Genomic DNA, 19,298 nt, shown 5'->3' with positions numbered 1-19,298 from the left:
TAGCGAACGAACGAGTGCATTCTAGACTAAGAACATAAGAACGGCCAGACTGGGTCAGACCAAAGGTCCATCCAGCCCAGTGTCCTGTCTGCCGACAGTGGCCAATGCCAGGTGCCCCAGAGGGAGTGAACCTAACAGGTAACGATCAAGTGATCTCTCTCCTGCCATCTAGGCTGCCGAGCCACTGGACCCATAACCCAGCTCTCCCTCTTGCGCTGGTGGGAACAGTAAAGCAGGACCTCTTGCACCCGGTGATGCTGCCCAGACCTAGGGAGCCCAGCGGTCTGTACCACGACGTGTTTGTGGAAACCTCAGGCACAGAACTCCCAGGGGAGGTGTAACTCCCATGAACACAGCACCACGCGCTGCCGCGCTGCAGTATCCAGGAGAGGCTGATCCACCCCTCCATGCGTGTGTTCACCCTCTAGTGACCATGGAGAGGAGGAGAGACCCCCTCTGAGTGGCATGGGCTGTGTTTCCTTTGCATCCTGCATGCCAAGATCCTTCTGCCTCCCTCTTAGAGTCACCCAAGCTCCGGCTAGCTGGGCATTTACAGCACGATCCTGGGTCTTCCTGGATCCAGCAAGGTGATGAGGCCCAGATCCTCACAGGCCTTTAGCACCTAACTCTCATTTCCAGGCCGTGATCTTAGCAGCTGCAGGACAGTGTGGTTTCCTGTCAATCATTTAACAGCCGTAGCCCCATTTAAACAGAGTTTAAACAGAGTTTCCTATACAACTTGTTAAAGAAAGCAAGGGGGGGGGAGGTGTTTCTCTCAACCTCTTGTGTCTTTGAGATGAGCCCAGGAAATGGAAAGGTCTCTCCTAAACTAGCCTTTTCTTACAGTCTCTGTTTAACCCTGCAGGGAGAAGAGCAGGGGTGGAGTTTGTCCTCCAGGAGGGGATGCTCTCGCTCCCAGATGAGTTCTCAGAAAAGGCGGGGGGGGAGGTGCTTCAGAGCCCGCCCTGCAGTCAGAAAATGCCCAAGAGCAGAAAAACACACTCCCTGCTGTGTGTCCTTCTCTCTCTGGGCTGGGGAGGAGACCCACTCCCCGCTTTGGTCAAAAACACACAGCCGGCCATTCATCCCTGAGTGATTCTCTCCTGCTGCCTAATCCCCTCACCCTGTCTGGCCACTCGCAGCAGGGGCTGGGCTGGCTCAGTCGCCCCTTCATGTTAAACCTCTCGGGGGAGGGGGGTCGTCCTGGGGTCTGAGCCAAATTTATGCCTCCATCCCAATTAGTGCACATGCTGGTTCTTTCAAAATGCACCCTGGTGTGCAAAGGCCATGGGGCCTCTGTGTCACGTGCAGCCGAGAGCCCAGTCTGTGTGCTGCAACTACGAGTGCTACTTGGAGCCTGCATGTAAGCACAAGTGTGGATAACCACAAAGCGCAGCCCTCTGCACTGAGCCACAGGAAGTCTCGAGTCCACTGCATGCCTGGCTTCCCTGCTCTCCAGTGCTGGGGGCATAAAATACTAGTCCTGATACCTAGCTCTCATACGGCACTTTTCATCAAAAGATCTCAAAACCCGTTATGTAGATCAGCAGCAGCATCCCCATTTTACAGATGGGGCAACTGAGGCATAGAGAGGGGCTGTGACTTGCTGAGGGTCACCCAGAAGGCCATGAATGGAACCCAGAGCTCCTGAGTCCCAGTCCAGTGCACTATCCCCTAGACCACACTACCTAGGGGTGTGGGTAGATTGTGAGAGGAGACACAGGATTAACCCCTTCCTGCTAATGCATTCCTCCCTTCCATAAGTAGCTTAACTGCCAGGCTGCAGCATCTGGGTCTCCATCCACCCTGTGCTCCTACGTGCAGCACAGTGCACCTGTGCTGGGCAGGGTCAAGCAGGATGTGTGTGGCACTGCGGGCGCAATCCTTGCAGTGCACTTGGTAAACAGCCTCAGAAGGTAATGCAGTGCAGGCCACCATCAGAGATGTTCCAGGGTCACACTGCGGATTTCTTCTCCCTCCGAGCAATGCATGTAAAACCTCTGCCGCTTTCAAACGACAGGGAGATACCGGAGTGCCCGGCTTAGCCTGGGAGCCGCAAACCGAGCAGGACTCTTCCTGCTCCGTTGATCCCCCTGGCACATGCTGATTCTGGACCCCAAATCCAGAGAGCGGCTTTGCTGGCCACTCACTTTGCAGGCCCGTCTGCTGCCACATTGGCCTTGCAGTGAGTGGTAACAAACCTCCGTTCCGCTGGTGATCTCAGCAGACCTGATTCGGGATGCCCACTGTGTCCTCAGTTCTCTGCCCAACAGTGACTCTCCTCTGGCTACAAACCCGGGCCAAGCAGTGCGATCCCCTGCACCGAGCTAGCCGGGGGGTTCAGAAAAGCGGTTTCCTGAGCTCGAGCCCTGGCCACTAGGTTTTTGCTGGGGTCGGGGAGGAGGAAAGGGTAGAGGGCCGTTTCCTTCCCCAGGGTCTGGCTCTGGATCTTCGCGTGCGCACACAAATGCAATCAAAGCCACACTCACCACTTTCCCCTGGAGGCCTTGGGGACCCACCGGGCCCCGCTCTCCCCGATCGCCCTGCAGAGAGGAAAGAAAAGAGGACCGATTGGAATAGCCAGGGCTGTCGGTGCCCTTCTTGCACCACCTGGCTAATCGCTCCACATCATTGCATCCCCACCTTCCACGCTTTGCACACAACCCTCCTCTGCCTGCACCCCTGCTGCCTACACCCCCACCCCCACCGCACCCTCCTTAATACCTGGCATCCCACGAACCGGGGTTCACTCCAGCTTGCCTTCCCCTTTCCCCAGGCCTGGGCACTCTGGGGAAAGGCTGTAGGAGGGGAGATGGGGCGCGCTTGCATGGGCAGGCTGGGTTCCACACCTGTGCTTGCAATGCCCTCAGGTCTCGCCCTTTCCCCATTCCAGCCCCACTCTTCCCACAGGCAGATCCCAGATGCAGGGACTCCCCCGGGGGGCACGGCTGCCTTACACCGTAATAACGTTTGCCCTTGTAGAGCCCCTTTCACCCGCAGCTCTCAAAGCAAGTTACAAACATTAACGGATTAAGCCGCATTACCCCCAGGTGAAGGGTTAGACCCAGTTTACAGATGGGGAAACTGAGGCATGGATAGGGGCAGGGACTTGCCAAGGATCAAACCCAGGAGTCCCATTGTCTAAACACTCAAACACATTCCCACCTGGATCGAGGCATAGAACCCAGGAATCCTCGTCCCTGGATTCCTCGTAACTTTGACTGTTACGCAACACGACGCGCCCTGCCAAAGCCAGCGGAGAACCCAGGCTCACATTCCCTTGCACCTTTCTAGACTCACCTTCATCCCGGGGACACCTTGTGGCCCTGGCTCACCTGGAGGTCCAAGTTCACCCTACGAAAAGAATCCAGTGCAGGGCCTGACTATTGGGAAGTGATAGAACAGCACTGCCTCCTGCCACTCAGCTAGAGAGCTGCCGGGGTTACACAGCGGCGGCAGCTGCCTATCACCTCTCTTGGTACTCAGATGCAATCATTCGCCCTTGGGTGCTTTCCACAGGCAAATCACACGGGGGAGTGGCATTCTGTCACTTCCCTGGGCCCCTCCTTGCCAGCCGCACCTGCCATTTGCAGCAAAGCCAGACCTTTAATTCACACTATTTAATTCAGGGCACCAGGGAATGCTAAACTGGGCCTATGACCGGGCCGCAGGGGTGTCTGGGTCACACAATATGGCACTGGGGCGGGACAGGGCCCAGGGGGCTCTGGGTAACAGAGAACGTGGCACTGAACCTGGATCTGACATTCTTTTTGTAAGTTGATAGGATTTTAAAAAGCCACTGTACACCCTGCCTCCCCCATGGCTTTATTTCAGCCCCTGGGACCGACACACAGGGCTTGAAGATGCGGCCAAAGCCACACCCACAGCTCCAGATCTTTTGCAAATAGTGAGGGGGGGGCAGAAAGGGGGGGTGGAAGCATCTGATTTTGTTGTCAACTTAATAGAGAGAGAAAGAAAAACAAACACGAGCAAAGACGGACGAGAGCCAGAGAGTCACAGGAATAAACAGATGGAGTCTCTTTACTTACCATCTTCCCAGGGGCTCCGGTGATTCCTGGAAGGCCACGGGCACCTGGTTCACCCTGTCAATGAGCCAGAGACAAGATTCATTGTATGTATTATTATTCGTGTCTTGTTACTGGCTAGAAGCCCCAGCCATGGGGCAGGGCCCCATTGTGCTAGGAGCTGCACAGACATGGAACAGAAGAGTTTTCAGTCTAAGCAGAAGACAAGTGACAGACAGACAAAGAGGGGAACCCAAAGAAACAATGAGACAACCATGACAAGCTGCGGTCTCAGCACACCCGTGGCTTAATCATTGCAAAGCTTTGGTAGGCATCAAGGCAAAGGACAGTTTGAAGGAGGGATCCGAAGGAAGATAATGAGGTCATTTTGCAGATGTTCCCGGGGGAGCTCTTCCCCAGTGGGAGGGGCAGCACGGGGGAAAGCACAAAGGGGCTTGGTTGGAAATGTAACAAGTGGCAGATGGAGGCTGGCAGCATGGCCCGGACTGGAGGTAGAAATTGACAGCTCAGTCGTATACGAGAGATGAGAGATAGGTGGGGATAGGCCGTGAGGCCAAATACAAGTAATGTTTGAGGTGATGGAGAAGGGGGAACCAATGGAGGGGTGACATGGTCCGAGCGATGAGCTAGGAGAAGGATATTTGCAGCGCGGTTTGTTCCCGGGTGCATACAGGATGCCCCACGGCCTCTAGAGATGTACAGACACAACTTGCAGCGACCACACAGATGGACATAATCATTTGAAGAGAGAGGCTGACAGTGCCAGCACGCTGCACGGAGGCTCTTTTCACCCACCTTAACTCCTGGGCCGCCTTTGGCCCCAGGCTGGCCTGGCAAACCCTGGGGAAACAAAACCAAGTTAGTGGCTGCTTGTACGTGACCGGACGTAACGTGCATGTTGGATTGGCAATTCCTGAGACACAGTCCTGGCATCTTTGAGGTCCCCATTGAAGGAAGGGAAGTGTCTGATTTACAGGACCTCACGCAGGTCAATGGAATTCAGCCTGCAGAGCGGCAGGGTTATTACAGCCTCCAGGAATCACAGACTCACAGAAATGAGGGCTCCAGAGGTCACCTAGTCCACCCCCCTGCAGGATTAAGGATGGGATTAATGTATAGAGTACACAAGGTGTAGAAGCAAAAAGCTGGCAAAAGATGTTAGAAGCCAAACACAGGGACGGGCAAATCTCAGAAGGCTTGCGTTGAATAAGATCAAACGTTCAGAATCTTCTCTAAACCTCTTGAGCTGAAATCTCCTGAGACCAGCCTTCCTGTACAATGAATCCTGGCTTGGACAACCAGGGACCAAAAAACCCAGGTGGCCTTTTGATAAAGGTGAAACAGAATGGGCCACAGATGCCACGAGAAAGCTTCTCTCTCACAGCATTTTACCACTTCTGCTTCCAGTCCCCAACACCATCCAGAAGCACCAATGCAGTTGCAAAAATGGAGGACGAAAAAGTTAAATTGAACTTTTTTGGACTTCTAGAAACGTTTGGTTCGAGTTCTGGACAAAGATTTCAACCAGTTTACCCCTGATCAAAATTCAAGGCCAAATTTTGAGCTAGTCTCAACCTAGGGCTTGATTCTCCTTTCACAGACATGTAACTCAGAAGTAACTCCACTGAGACCTGATTCTGCTCTCACTTACACTGTGTGTGAATGAGGAGTGACTCCACTGAAGTCAGTGCCTTCTGATCTGACTTACTCTAGTTTTGCACTGACTTTGGCCGAGTTAGTCTTCGTTTACACTGAGTGTAAGTGAGAGCAGACTGCCCAGAGGTCTGAGGAAGGTGAAGCAGGAAGACTGATGGGACGGAAATCTCAAGGCAGTGAAACAATATCTGCACCAGAAGAGATGGAGTAACCCTTCGGGTGGGAGTTCACACTAGCCGTGGGCCGTATCTGGGCACTGCTGGATTAGGGAAGGATCAGATCTGGGTCCAAAATTGGCAATTTAGGCTGATTTGTAGTTAAAGGAGATTCCAGATTAACCATTTCACTGCCAGTCCTCCAGTGCTGCTGCATCCTGTACAACACTAATGCCCAGGGCAACACTGGAGATACGCATTACCTGGCGTACCAACCACATTCAGCAGCAGGGAAGCAGTTACGGGATGTCGGCCGCAGGTGAAATGAGATAACCCTGTCTGGTTAGGGATGGCTCCTGTGCTCCGATACTTACGGCTAATCCTCGGTGGCCCGGTGACCCGGGGCGGCCGGGCTGCCCTGCGTTCCCCTGCAAGGGACATGACAAGTCGTTACTGGGAGGCAGCAAAGAACAAAGCAATTGGAGGCGATCAGGGGCTGGCAGAGCACAACGCACACAGGCTGATTTGGGGATAGGACCTGAGAGCTTCTGCTGCTCCAAGCAGGATGAGGGGAGAGCGCCCCGAGATGGGAGAGTTTGCAATGCAAAGGGGCAAGAACATGCAGTGGCAGTTACAGGAGAGTGTCCCAGGCAGCCCCTCACTTCAAATGGCCCCACAGAGGAGGCAGTATGGGCACTCCCAGCACCCCAGAAAACTCTGGGTCCCTATAAACACCCAACCCCACCCGCAGTGACCCCAATCACAGGTCACCAATGGGGGGAAACTGGGGGCGCTCTCCTGGGAACCATCCGTGTGCAGCCTCAGCATCCATCCAATGATGGCAAACCCCACCAAGGTCAAAGATGCCGAGATCCTGGCCCAGGGTGCTGGCCCCCTCTCTGCACCCAGGAGTAGCCGTGCCCTGTCGTGCTGGCCAAGCGCCCCTGGTTTCCAGCAAGCACTTGACTGACACATGGTGCACGTTCCTTCCCCACTGCCATGGCAGACTGGAGGCAAGAGACTCGGGGGGCTGGGGCTGCCTGATCCCAGCCACAGGGAATCTAACAAGGAGCAGGGAATTGACTGTCCAAACTGTTCAGGGGTAAAGAGAGACACTGGGAAGTATGGCGGAGTGATTGGAGATATCCTGGTCCTACCCAATCTCTCCTCCCACCCCCCACTCCCTCCTGGCCTCTCACCTTCACGCCAGGGATGCCGGGGGTTCCGTCTTTACCGTCGATGCCAGGGAGTCCCTGCAAAGGAGGAGGAACGGTCACGGGGAGAAAGTTGCCGGGGGGGCAGGGATGGGTTAGGACCAATCTGCTCGGAAGCCCAGACGTGCAGAGCCTCCCAGTGGAGAAGCCAGGCAGACCACGGAGAGGGGATCTGGGGACAGCTGCCTAGGGGGTGATGCCCGTTGCTGCAGGCATGACCACCCCACCTTATAGCAACGCCCTCTCCGCCCCCCTCGCTGGCAGCTCGCAGGGAGTGGGACAGGACACTGCCCCAAACAAAGAGATGCAAGTGGCTGCAGGTTGTGATGCAGGGGGAGCAGAGGGGCAGGCGGGGAGAGGGGGACCCCCAAGCTCCTTGGCAGAGAAGCAAATCGGGGCTGACTGAGGAGCTTCACCCCCTGAATCCAGAGCGGCTGGTGCAGCCATATGGGCAGGAGCGTGTCTGCGAGGCCCTGGCCCAGCACGGAGCAGAGGAGAAAGGCAGGGGCTTCTGGGAGCGAGCCCTGTAAGGGGGTGGGAGCTGTGCAGGATGGGGCTCAGGGCAGCACCCAGTGAGTCTTTGCCTAGCAGCCAGAGGAGAGGGCTCTGATGGATGGATGGGTGCAGAGGGGAGGATAATGAAACGCTCCTTCCTCTGGATTCAGCCCCCAGCCCGGCTCCTTCCCTCCCCACTGCTTCAGCAAGATGCTCGTGCTAAGGCTCTCCGCCTGAATCCAGAGACATGCTGCACTTACGTTATCCCCTTTGGGGCCCATTGCTCCCTGGGGACCCCTGAAGCCACGGGCACCCTACAAAAAGGGAGAACAAGCATTATTTTACCGTCCCTCTTGGCTCTGGAGTCCTGGGGACATCAGCACAAGCCTAGTGGATCAGGTTGTGGGTTCTGTGCCCCGTCCTTAGGGGGAGTGTTAACTCGTGCAGAATCAAGGGGGGGGATCACAGCACAGCTGGGTCGCAGGGGGTGAGAAAGGAGGGGAGACTGGACCTGATCTGGGGCTAGGTGGGTAACGATTCTCCCACCCTCCGCCACCCACTTTGGAGGCCTGGAGCCCCCATGACTGCAAGAAGAGGAAACTGAACATCTGGGAGCTGCAGTTCTCAAGCTACCCGCGCAGGCAGGGCTTAGGGTGGGAGTGAAGGAAGTCAGGTGACCTGGAGCAATTTCAAATGCACAAATCTTTATTTTGATTCTTCCGTTGTCTGGACTTTACCCCCGGGGGTCCTCTAATCCCCTAATCCTGTTTGCACGGGCTCTGAGTTGATGGCATTTCTGATCTCGCTGTGGCCGTGGCGAAGACCTTGAATCAGGTTGAGGGACTGGGCAGCTGGGGGCAGGGCAGGGGTACTGCAATCTGCAGGACCTCTCAGGACCATTCTTGCCCCATGGGTTGTAGGGGTATTAGGAAGGGCCAGAGGGGTTCGGAGCTGCTAGAGCCTCTCCGTTCAGGGAAAGCACTCAGCAGCTTTTGGAAAGCTAGGTGAAGCCACCAACTTCCTGACAGAGACAGTTTCCTTTCTTGTCCTGGAGCCAAGTCTGGCCACAGAGTTACATGTTGCCTGTATCCATGAAAGCAGGGCTGTGTTAGGTACGTTAACTGACCCTCCACCCAGCAGATCGGGAATCAGGACTCGATCACCTGGCTTGTGAAATGAGCTGGGCTTAGGAACGGCAGAGGAGTCCCTACTGGATGTTCGTCCATATCATAAAACGATCTGCCACTCTGCTCAGGGGAGGCGCTTGACGGGAATAGCAGCTCAGGGTTGGGAGTGCATTGGCAGAGCTGTTTGGGGGAGCCCAGACTGTGATAGCATGGGGGATCAGGGCTTAGGACAGAGGGGCATTTGGCAGAGCCATGTGTGAGGAGCAGGTCTGGAACACCAGGGCTGGGGGCACATCTGCCCACAGGTGAAGCATGAAGCACTTCTTCAGGGATGTGAAATATGACCTGGGGCATAAGGCATGGCCACCTCTGAAACCCAGTGCAGACACCTGTGCACAGAGCACACACCTGCACAGGGGTAGCAGTTAAGGGAGGCTCAGCGCATGCCAGGGTAACACAACTCAGGCAGGCATTAAACTGCTTCCCTCTGGGTCCGTCCCTTTCCACGCAAGAATGAAACAGTTTACTTACCATGTCTCCCTTCTCACCAGCTCCACCGGGTGGCCCCTTAGGGCCTTCCTCGCCCTACGGGAGACGGGAAATACGCAAAGGCTTAACAGAGCTGTCCCAGGCCACAGGCCTGCCCTGCCTCCCAATCCATCGCGGAGTGTAGACAATGCCAGGTGATCAGCTACAACAAGGGCTTATATTTAATAACAAGACCGAGGCACTTTTCATCAGCCAGTCTCCAAGGAAGTCAATAGCATCGCCTCCATTTGATAGATGGGGAAACTGAGGCAGGGAGCAGTGAAGCAATTTGTCCACAATCACCCAGCAGGCCAGAGGCAGAGCCAGGAAGAGAACCCTGGTGTCCTGAGTCCCTGGGCCGGTGCTCCATCCACTAGGCCACACTGCATCCTGTTTATTTAAACTCATCCCCCTTGTAACACAATGTACACAGACGGGGATGAACGTTGCTCCCATTTAGGCCAGTGGATTCAAAGGATTTGCACAGGTGCAGCTGAGCAAAGGATTGACTCACAGACGCTTCACTGGGACGGGGGCTGCGGTTGCACTGGATACTCTGGAAGGAATCGGCACTTCGGGGGCAGTCGATGGTGTCTGGAAACGCACCCGGCCTGGCTTTTCCAGGCCGGGGATCTTGGTTTTATTCTGCATGGGTGTCCCTGAGCTTTCACTCACCATGGTAGGACCTACCCTTTGGGAGGATAACGAGAGGGCTCTCTGCGAGTCAGACAGGGCTGCACAGACGCTCCCCATGGATGCTGACACATACATACAGTCATTGCAGCAGCCCAGGGAGAGAGGGGAAAGGACTTACCGGCCTGCCAGCAGCTCCGATAGTCCCAACCATTCCCTTATAGCCATGGGGACCCTGCAAAGCAGAGCACAAGTTCCTGACATGTTAGGAACCGTCCTTCCCTAGCACATAGGAGCCGGGTCAGCGTGTGAATTCCCTTCCCCCCTGCCCCGATGCTCTCAAACATGGATGTCAGTGACGCTCACAAGGGTATTGAATGCTGGGAGTTCAGCAATGATCATAGAATCATAGATTATTAGGGTTGGAAGGGACCTCAAGAGATCATCTAGTCCAACCCCCTGCTCAAAGCAGGACCAATCCCCAAATGGTCCCCTCAAGGATTGAACTCACAACCCTGGGTTTAGCAGGCCAGTGCTCAAACCACTGAGCTATCCCCCCCATGATGATAATGATGATGATGATACTCTGTGCCACACCCCCTGCTATGGGTCAAGGTCATTACCCCCATTTTACAGATGGGGAAACTGAGGCACAGAGCAGGGAAGGGACTCGACCAAGGCCACACAGCAGATCAGTGGCAGAGTCGGGAACAGAACCCAACAGTCCTGACTCCAAATGCCCTCTTCTAACCACTAGATCACATGCCTCTCCTAGAGCTAGCAGAGCCCTGACTCCCAGCCCCCATCACCCTGCTCTAACCACCAGACCCCATTCCATCCCTAGGGATCCATTCCTTATTGCAAAGCATGGGAGCTGTTTAACACCTCCCTGGCGTGCTTACCATCTGGCCCTTTGGTCCCGCCATGCCAGGGTAACCTCTCAGGCCCTGAGGACCCTGTGAAAGCAAGAAAAGAAGCAAGATTAGTCAGGATTGGTCAGATCTTCCACCCAAAACAGGGTGTCTCTCTGCAGAACACCTCTGCCCAGTAATAAAGTGATTCTTTTTAGAAGTGTTATTGGAAAATACTATTTTTGTGTTAATTATGAAACACTGGCTTAGCCCTCCATGCCCTGCAAGTGCTGCCAATTTCCACCCATGCCCCTCCAGGCTGTCAGTTTATTATTATTAATGGATCAGAGCTTGCAGTCCTTACTCTGGCAAAGCTCCCACTTGATTTCAGAGGGATTTTGCCTGCCTCAGGACTGAAGGATTTGCCTATTACTTTTCCTCTTTGAAGTGCTAATTAATGATGAATTAATTAATCCTCCCAACCCCGCTGAGAGTAGGTGTTATTATCCCCATTTTTAGCTGGGGGAAACTGAGGCACAGAGAGGATTTGCAACTTCCCCCAGCTCACAGAGGGAATCAGTGCCAGGATCAGAGGCAGAACACAAGAGCCCCTGGCTCTCAGGTCTGTGCTCAGACCCAATCTCTATGGTGAATCACCGTTTCCAATCAATTTCATGAGAGATTAAAAGAACCTCCTACGCTATAGCTGGAAAATTGAGCCTATTGATTTTCCATTCACTGGTCATATAAAATACAAGCTGTTAGTGCACATTTCTTCCCTAGTTGTAAACAACATAACCAGGATAATACATTCCTGTCTTCTCTACACATGTAGTGAGAGGAACTTGCTTGCTTAAAAAACCCCCACAAGATCTAGGAAAGGAAGAGTCATATAAAGGATTTGCAAAATCTATTTTGTAAACTGAGTTGCTATGCTGCATTCTGTATAGAGCAAAGCATCAGAGGTGACTGGATACAGGAAACATAGTGCAATGCACTGGCTGCTGGCCATATGCACCTCTGCCCTCTACTGGATGGAATCAGACATCTCAGTTGTGTGTCAGAGGACCTACACTGCAGACAGAGATTCTCCTTTAGTGAAAGTGGCAGGACCCTGTACATTTGGAGCAGGAGAATATGCTGTGGCGGTGGTGTGCGGCACAGTGACAAATGTGAATGCCGTGAATGTGTTACATTGGGAGCAATCAGCTGGCTCTGAGACGCATTTCACTTCCATCCCCCTCACTGATTAGAGGGGGAAGGCAGAGTCCTCTCAAGTCCTGACGTGTTGTATTCATGCCTCTCAAGTCTTCCCATCTCCCCATCTCGTTTGAGGCAGTATCTGACGGGAAGCCCAAAGTAACAACAGCATTCCGTATTCACCGCTCACAGCATTAGCACGACTGTAAGACATGGGGCCAGATTCTGATCTCTGTTACGCTGGCATAATTCCAGAGCACCTCCATTAACTTCAATGGACTTACAGCGGCGTATCTGAGATCAGAACTGGGCCCTCCGTATTTCAGAGGAGTACAGATCACTCTATTTTTAATCAAGGAAAAGCAAACTAGATGGCTCTGGGGAGCGTGAATAGTTGGCTACAAAGCCTGTCACTGCCAAAAAAACTGGCTCAGATCTGCCCTGGACTGGCAGCAAACAGACGGCATTACTATTCAGGAGCTTGGATGAAACGAGTGGGAGATGAAATAATAAGAAAGGAATCTGGCTCCCTGTTGGACAGTGAAGCACTAACAACACACAGCGTCTATACAGCACAGTTTATCCATAGAGCTCAATGCATTTTACGCAGCAGAGTCAGTTTAATTTATCCCCAGGTTAGAATGGGGGACAATGAGGCCCAGAGGGAGGAAGAGCCCAGGGTAACCACTGCCTGTGAGTGGCAGAGCCAGGAATAAAACCCAGACGTCCTGACTCCCAGCCCAGTGCCTATCCCTTTGCCTCTTTCATCTACCCCCTTGGTAGTAGGCTCAGCAGGGAGACCGAGGACTGCACGGGCTCGGAGCCCGACGTCCTTCCTCTCCCTCGGGTGGGGTTGGAGGCGTTTCGGTGACACACACTTTGTGTGGGAACCTCCTCTGTTCTCACTGTGCTGGGTGTAAACAGAAGACTTCGGACTCCAGGGCTGCTCTAGATGTCTTCAGCCCCTCCTGGCCCTGGCTGGCATGGCCGAACGCCCATCCAGGACGGGGGAGCTCTCTGTGGCTGAGGGCTTTTTTCCAGTCCCTGGTTTGTATAGTTCCTCCGGGCCCTCTCCTGACTCCTTCGATTCCTTCTCATGGCAGTGGGCGCTGTGGTTGCCGTCCTCTTGGGATCCCTTGCTCTGACCCCGTGACCTACATCCTCATTTTTTCATCCTTTGTCTCCTGTAATCAGCGAAGTTCTGGGTTCTGTGGCCCCGCCCTCTCCAGGGGTGGGGCTTTTGTTGGCTCCACCCCTGTGTCCCAGGACTTGAATGGGTTGCGGAATCGCTAAGCACCGCCCCAGAGGGCCACGGGAGACTGGGGCAGACTAACCCCCTAACAGCGAGATGGGTCAGCTGGGCCATGGGGAGCTGTGCTGTGCTGGACTCAGGGGAGGGACGGGGCGGGGGGTGCTCCCTAAACGTCTAGTGTGACAAATACATGAATCCCCCGGGCCGTGAGTCTAGGTCAAAAGCACCAAGCGATAAGAACGGCAAATTGAAGTAAATACGTTACTGGAGGGCCGGGGATGCCTTGTTCTCCGGAAATGCCCATGTCGCCCGGGGGGCCCTGGGGGGAGCAGGAGAGAGGAGAGACGTCAGTGCAGGGAAGGCTCTGCGAGCTGGCTCCAGACCCTGGCCGCTGAGGTATAAACCGCCCAGAGCCCCTCTGTCCCCCCGCGTGGGACCCTGGGAGGGACGGGGATGGGGGATGGGATTCGAATACCCTGGGGTGGATGGAGAACCCATCCCCAAGCAGCCACTCAGCGCTGGGGAGAGCAGGCAGCCTGGGACACACTATGGGAAGATCCAGCTCCATTTACTGGCCCTCCTGCTGCAAGCCTGGGGGCAGGGACCCCTCTCTTTCCCCTACCCCTCACTCTTACTCCTACTAACCCCCAGTATCCCCTTCCCTCTCTCTCTCTCTCCTGGTGCTTTTCTCTCCTCACTGCCTCCTCTCCGCCCTCCCCACCCATCCTTACTTTCTCCATTCTTCGGTCTCTCTTTCCCTCAGACCCCCATCTCATCTCCGCACAGGGGAGAGCAGAGATTCCCCCTCCCTCTGTCTAAGACGCCCGGCAAGGGGGGCTATACTCACCGGCCTGCCCTGTCTGCCAGATTCCCCGAGGGCACCGGGGCGGCCTCTGTGTCCCTAAAGGAGAAACGAGACCATGATTAAGGCTCCCTGAGTCCCGCACTCAAAGCGGTTCCCCTGGCGGCGCGCTCAGCGTCTGCCCTGTAAATCCCCCGGGTGTGGGGTAACCCGCCCACACGGGCAGGTGCTGCAGGGCTTTTGCACACAGGCAGAAGCTGGGCGGGGGGGGGCATTTTCCTGCTGCAGCCCACCGTGTCCTTCCATCCACGAGGACGACAGAAGGCAGCTGAGGACCACAGAGGGCAGCAGTAGACAGCTCACCCCGGCAGACTCTTTTACCTAGCAACAATTTATGTAGTGGGGGCGCTGACGGCAGAAACCGTGTAATTTGGGTTGTTGTTACTACTTCGAGCCAGAGGGGCACAGCAGCACCCCTAGCTCCAGCACCTATGCCAGGAGGGGGCTTGGGGAGCCCGGCAGAAGCACTGGCAGGAGTGCGGAGGAGAGGTCCTCGAGCCTGCGTCCGCAGTGTAACACTCTAGCCGGCTGGGGGCTGGATTCCGGAGAGCAGTTCATGCACCCGCTACGGTCTCCAAGCGGAGAAAGCAGCAGACCCTTTGACCCTGCGTGTCCGTCCAGCGCCCTAGCTCAGTGGGGTCCCGCTCCACAATGCGGGAAGTCAGTGCTGCAGTAATACAAATACGAGCTCAAGAACTAGAGCCTGCTGCGTTGAGGTCCCCAGTTCAGCGCCTGGGGCAGGGGTGCTGTTCTCTTACCTTCAGTCCCTGAAGTCCCTGGGGACCTTTGGGCCCTGGCGGGCAGTTGGTGGGACACTAAGGGTGAGAGAAAGAAAAGTGGCTTGTTTTAATCAGATAATAATATTAGGCCGTAGCGGAGCGGCAGTTTGGGTGCACCCAGCGTTGGGGCTTCACATGAGTGGCGCAGGGCTGCAGAGCCGGCACTGAGCACCCACGCTGGGCTGGCCCGATAAAGCTCTTGAGGGGAATTGTAGAGTCGCTTGCCTCTTGCAGGCATTTAATTCCAGGCCTTCCTAGCTCCGTATTATTAGCACAGCCCAGAGCGAATGCCCTGCACGTCCTTCTGAGCCCGCCTGCTGCTCTGGAGAGACGCTCCCTGCTTGTCTCTTTCTGGGGGGGGTCTGTGCCGCTCCGTGAAATCACAAGCAGAATGCAGCGTAGGATGGGACCAGGGAGGTGGGGGCGATCCCAGGCGGGGGGTAGGGGAAGGCTGAGCCACAGATCCGCAGCCCTCACCCTCAGAGCGGCAGACCTGCCATCGCCTCCCACTGAAATCAGCAAGAAGTCCTGGCGCTGACTTCACTGGCCATCGGACTGGGACCCTTGGAAAGAACTCGCCACGAGTCAGTCACAGGGCTGGGGGAGTGCAGAGAGCCAGGCAGTCACCGTGAGAAATACCCCCCGGGAAGTAAATATTTCCCCCCCGTGCATGGCATGGGTCTGCCTGCGGATCGGTGGAGGCCCACCCTAGTGAGGACAAGAAGGAAGGCAGCGAGCCACTGCCAGGTTACAACGGGGACACCCGAGCTGTATAACCAGCCACCTGCCAGCGACTCAAGGGCTGGGGGTAGCCCATTCGGCTGGGGCAACTCAGAGCCGGCTCCGTAGGGACAGACGTGGCTTTCTGAGGGGCTCAGCCCTGGCTCTGTGCACCCAGCCCAGGGGACCAGGTGCCCTGTCAGCCCCACAGCAGGGCCTGACCTGGTTCTGTGCGCAGCCCAAAGGGGACCTGGCATCTCCAGGATGCTGCCCTACGGGGACACACCTGACTACATGCCAGCCCTGAAGGGGAAGCTCGGCTCCGTACACCAGTCCATCCGCCCGTGGCACATGAAGGGAAAGGCAGGAGCTGGCAGATACAATTTGCTCCCAGAGGTCAGAGCAGGACGAGGCCCAAAGGCTGCAAGCGCTGATGCCCAGTGGGTGTCACCTTGGCTCCCAGCGGCACAGGAGTTTCAAAGAGTGGGGCAGCCAGTGCAGGGAACGTTGCAGCTCTAACAGGGTCTGAGCACTAGATGTTGCTGCAAAACGTCTCTTCCCTGCTACCAAATGACACTTGTTAATGCATTTCCCAGGAACGAGCTCCCAGTTGCTGTTACACTGGGAGGGGCCGTTAAAAGCCGAATGTAACTGCGGTTCTTACCGAGAAATCAGCACTGCCTTCCCCCACTTGGATGTGTCCTGGGGGGCCCTGGAATGAAATAAGACCATCAGGCGCCCTAACGTAACAGGCACAATACACAGCTTACAGAGGTGGGTAAACACTGCGCCCTCCTTTATAGATGGGGAAACTGAGGCATGGAGCAGGGAAGCGACATGCCCAGGGTCACACAGTGAGCCACTGGCAGACGCTGGGAGTCCTGCCTGCCCGTCTTCTCCTGCTCTAACCATAAGATGCCCTGTGTTCTCAGAGCAGTAAATAGAACCCAGGAGTCTGGCTGCCAGCTGCCCACCATCGGCCCATGGTACAGCCCTTGGGAGTATTTGCATCTACAAATGGTCCCTTGGGAAACCATGCAGCTCACATCTAGTCCAAAGCCCAAATATTAACCTTGAGAGCTGACTGGTAAACACAGACCTTGCTGTGACTGGTCCACAGTTTAAACCAAGAGGGTTTAATCAGACCAGACCCAACCACTGGCCCATCTAACCGACTAACCCACCTCCCTTCATACCAGCTAAAAGTCTAGCCAGGTATCCCGCTCCTCGTCACGCCACAAAGACTCTAGCAGCCTGTCTAAAGCAGTGCCCAACTCCTGAGGTTCCAGAGGGACTGTACACAGGGAGGTTTCCTTCCTGACCCTCACAGAGATCAGCTTTACACCCTGAAGCATGAGCCTGGATTAGCTCAGGTCATCTCCACCCCATGCAGGTGGCTGCTGAGCAGGGTTCAGCAGCGCATTACAGGCCTGATTGGGGTGCTGAGTGCCTCCCTGGATCAGGCCCTTAACCACCACTTGCAGTTCTGATTCTGACTTTCTGCTGCATATGGACTCTGTCCAATCCCAGGGCCTGGATCAAGGACTTTCCCTTAATCCACCCTTCATGCAAGGACCCCAGATGAGAAATTCCAGGGGAGATGGGTTAATACTCACAGGTTTCCCAGGGGGACCTGGGGGGCCTCGTGGTCCATCAGGTCCAGGTTCGCCCTGAAAAGAAGCAAACCCAACATAAAGTTAACAGGCAAAAGGCTGCCATTACTAAGAGAGTCGGGTCAGGGGGGAACAATGCAGGACCCCTGAGGAGGGCTGCATAGCATGGAGGTTGCACTAACTCAGTCATCCATGGGGCTTGAACCCATGACTTTCAGCAGCAAACGCAGGGGCCCCTGTTTCTTGAACTGAAGCAGTAACTCGCTGAGCGGCAAACAAGTAGCCCCCTGAGGCAAGCTATCTGAGAGGGCCGTCACAGCAGGAGTCTTCCCACGATGCTGTGTTTCTATCAGGGGCTGAGCTGGTGCAGCCGGAACTGACCTTGACGGCAGCAGAGGCTCAACCAGCCCCTTTGAAAATCTGGCTCATCCCTAGGTCGGGTCAGAGGAAACAAGCTGATAGGTGCATGCGCCGATAGGTGTCTCCTCACCTTGGGGCCCAAGACTCCGATTTCCCCAGGAAGTCCAACCTGACCCGCAGGCCCCTTGGAAAAAGGAGACAGTCACTCATTAACCACGTTGGTGGATTTCAAAATGTGCTGGTGACAGGAAACAATATCCATTGCCAGGGGCTCTTTCAGAGAGCAAAGTGCTTTCGCACAAGAAGATGTTAGGCCTTTGCCTAGGACTGAATGTAGTAGGTTCACTCAGGTGCTTGCAGGTAGGTTCTGCCTTCTATGTGTATCAGGCACAGGCAGGTAGATAGCACCTGCTCTGCTACCGAGGGCAACAGGTACCTCCAGGTGGAGCTTAGCTGCTGTGATGCTAAATGTGTCTGTTACACCCAGGTAGAATGGGCAGAATGGGGCCATCTCCTGCTGAATGCAGCAGCCATATCCTTGCCCTGCTTTGATTTCAGTGGAATAATAGTGAATAATGGGCCAGCAGTGAGAGGGTTAAGGTGACTGTATTTACACTGCTCCTGGGACTCGGCTCTGATCCTTTAGATCCACTCCAGTTCTTAACGTGCAGCTCCAGACTAGGATACCGGGGGTTAAATCTTTCCCACGGGAAGGCAGGGGAGAGCCACAGGACTGGGATTGACGCTAATGGGAGTCGAGCAGATAAATTCCCCACTCACAAGCTGCTGAGGATTTTTTTTACTTAAAACCCAATCCTGCCCCTACCCCGTCCCAGCCAAAGACACAAACCAAACCCCGGCAGCACGGCACTTACAGGAGGTCCCGACAATCCAGGGCCCTGAAACAAAAAGAAAGTTACAATGGGCTGAAATTCTCTGACTCGGAACCAACAGCTGAGAAAACACAACAGTCCCTTTGTCCTTTGCCGCATGGGGGAGACATGCGGTGACTCCACGGGGGGGTCAGACTCCGGTTCTCACGCTATAGGAGAGCAAAGGACATGGGCACACCCTGCTCCCCATCACAGAGCGATTCCACTGGCTTCAATTTCATTGACCTGCCACTATGCAGGAAGTACAATCGCTATCTTCAGTACTCAGCTGGCCCCCATCATAACATCTGAGCACCTCACCCTCAATGTATTTACCTCCCTACACCCCTGAGAAGTAGGGCAGGGCTATCGTCTCCACTTTACAGATGGCAAAGTGAGGCACAGAAGGACTAAGTGACTCACTTAAGGTCACACAGAGAGTCGGTGGCAGAGCAGAGAATGGAAGCCTGGTCTCCTGTGTCCTAGGCTAACACCCTAGCCATTGGGACATCCTTCCTCTCAGACCGAACACAGCCCAGGACTGTGTTAATTTTCTGGGGGGAACTCTCTACAGGGCGAGAGTGGGAATAATATACATCTCTTCTGGCTTGCCTGCTCCTCGACCTTCCCTACAGCCCCCTATTCCTTGCTGGAGGGGGAGATCTGCATGCTGAGGGTCCCTCCTTGCACGGATGTCAGCGGTACCGGGGGGTCCAATGTTCTTGCCAAACTGGGGGCACTGCAGGGGACAGCTGCCGTGGGCCGCCCTAGGATCTCTGTTGAAAGATGCCTGAGGTTTGGAGCGCTTATAAGGCAGCAGGGTGATAGCGGCAGTGGGATCTCCCTCAACGAAGGCCACATTAGTGATGGGGGAAGAGTGTTTAGTGGACAAATCCACAGAGGTCTGGATAGTTTGTGTGGCCAATACGACCTCC

At 55.1% G+C, this 19,298-nt stretch overlaps 1 protein-coding gene across 6 annotated transcripts in view; it reads right to left on the bottom strand.

Annotated features, from left to right (window-relative positions):
- Positions 1-19,298, bottom strand: part of COL9A2 (collagen type IX alpha 2 chain) — a 49,260-nt gene that overhangs the window by 8,623 nt on the left and 21,339 nt on the right. For all 6 annotated transcript variants that reach the window (XM_044998129.1, XM_044998133.1, XM_044998127.1 and 3 more), the window contains 17 exons: positions 18,367-18,390; positions 17,622-17,675; positions 17,135-17,188; positions 16,183-16,230; positions 14,778-14,834; positions 14,005-14,058; positions 13,423-13,476; positions 10,757-10,810; positions 10,036-10,089; positions 9,225-9,278; positions 7,827-7,880; positions 7,057-7,110; positions 6,232-6,285; positions 4,842-4,886; positions 4,050-4,103; positions 3,301-3,354; positions 2,490-2,543 (listed from right to left, as the gene is read on the bottom strand). In XM_044998129.1, coding sequence (XP_044854064.1) covers positions 2,490-2,543; positions 3,301-3,354; positions 4,050-4,103; positions 4,842-4,886; positions 6,232-6,285; positions 7,057-7,110; positions 7,827-7,880; positions 9,225-9,278; positions 10,036-10,089; positions 10,757-10,810; positions 13,423-13,476; positions 14,005-14,058; positions 14,778-14,834; positions 16,183-16,230; positions 17,135-17,188; positions 17,622-17,675; positions 18,367-18,390 — 876 coding nt within the window. The remainder of the gene's footprint in view (positions 1-2,489; positions 2,544-3,300; positions 3,355-4,049; positions 4,104-4,841; positions 4,887-6,231; positions 6,286-7,056; positions 7,111-7,826; positions 7,881-9,224; positions 9,279-10,035; positions 10,090-10,756; positions 10,811-13,422; positions 13,477-14,004; positions 14,059-14,777; positions 14,835-16,182; positions 16,231-17,134; positions 17,189-17,621; positions 17,676-18,366; positions 18,391-19,298) is intronic.

This window comes from Mauremys mutica, chromosome 23 (genome assembly GCF_020497125.1).
Source record: "Mauremys mutica isolate MM-2020 ecotype Southern chromosome 23, ASM2049712v1, whole genome shotgun sequence".
In the NCBI taxonomy this organism is placed as follows: Eukaryota; Metazoa; Chordata; order Testudines; family Geoemydidae; genus Mauremys; species Mauremys mutica.
This window is presented reverse-complemented; position numbering and strand designations above follow the sequence as displayed.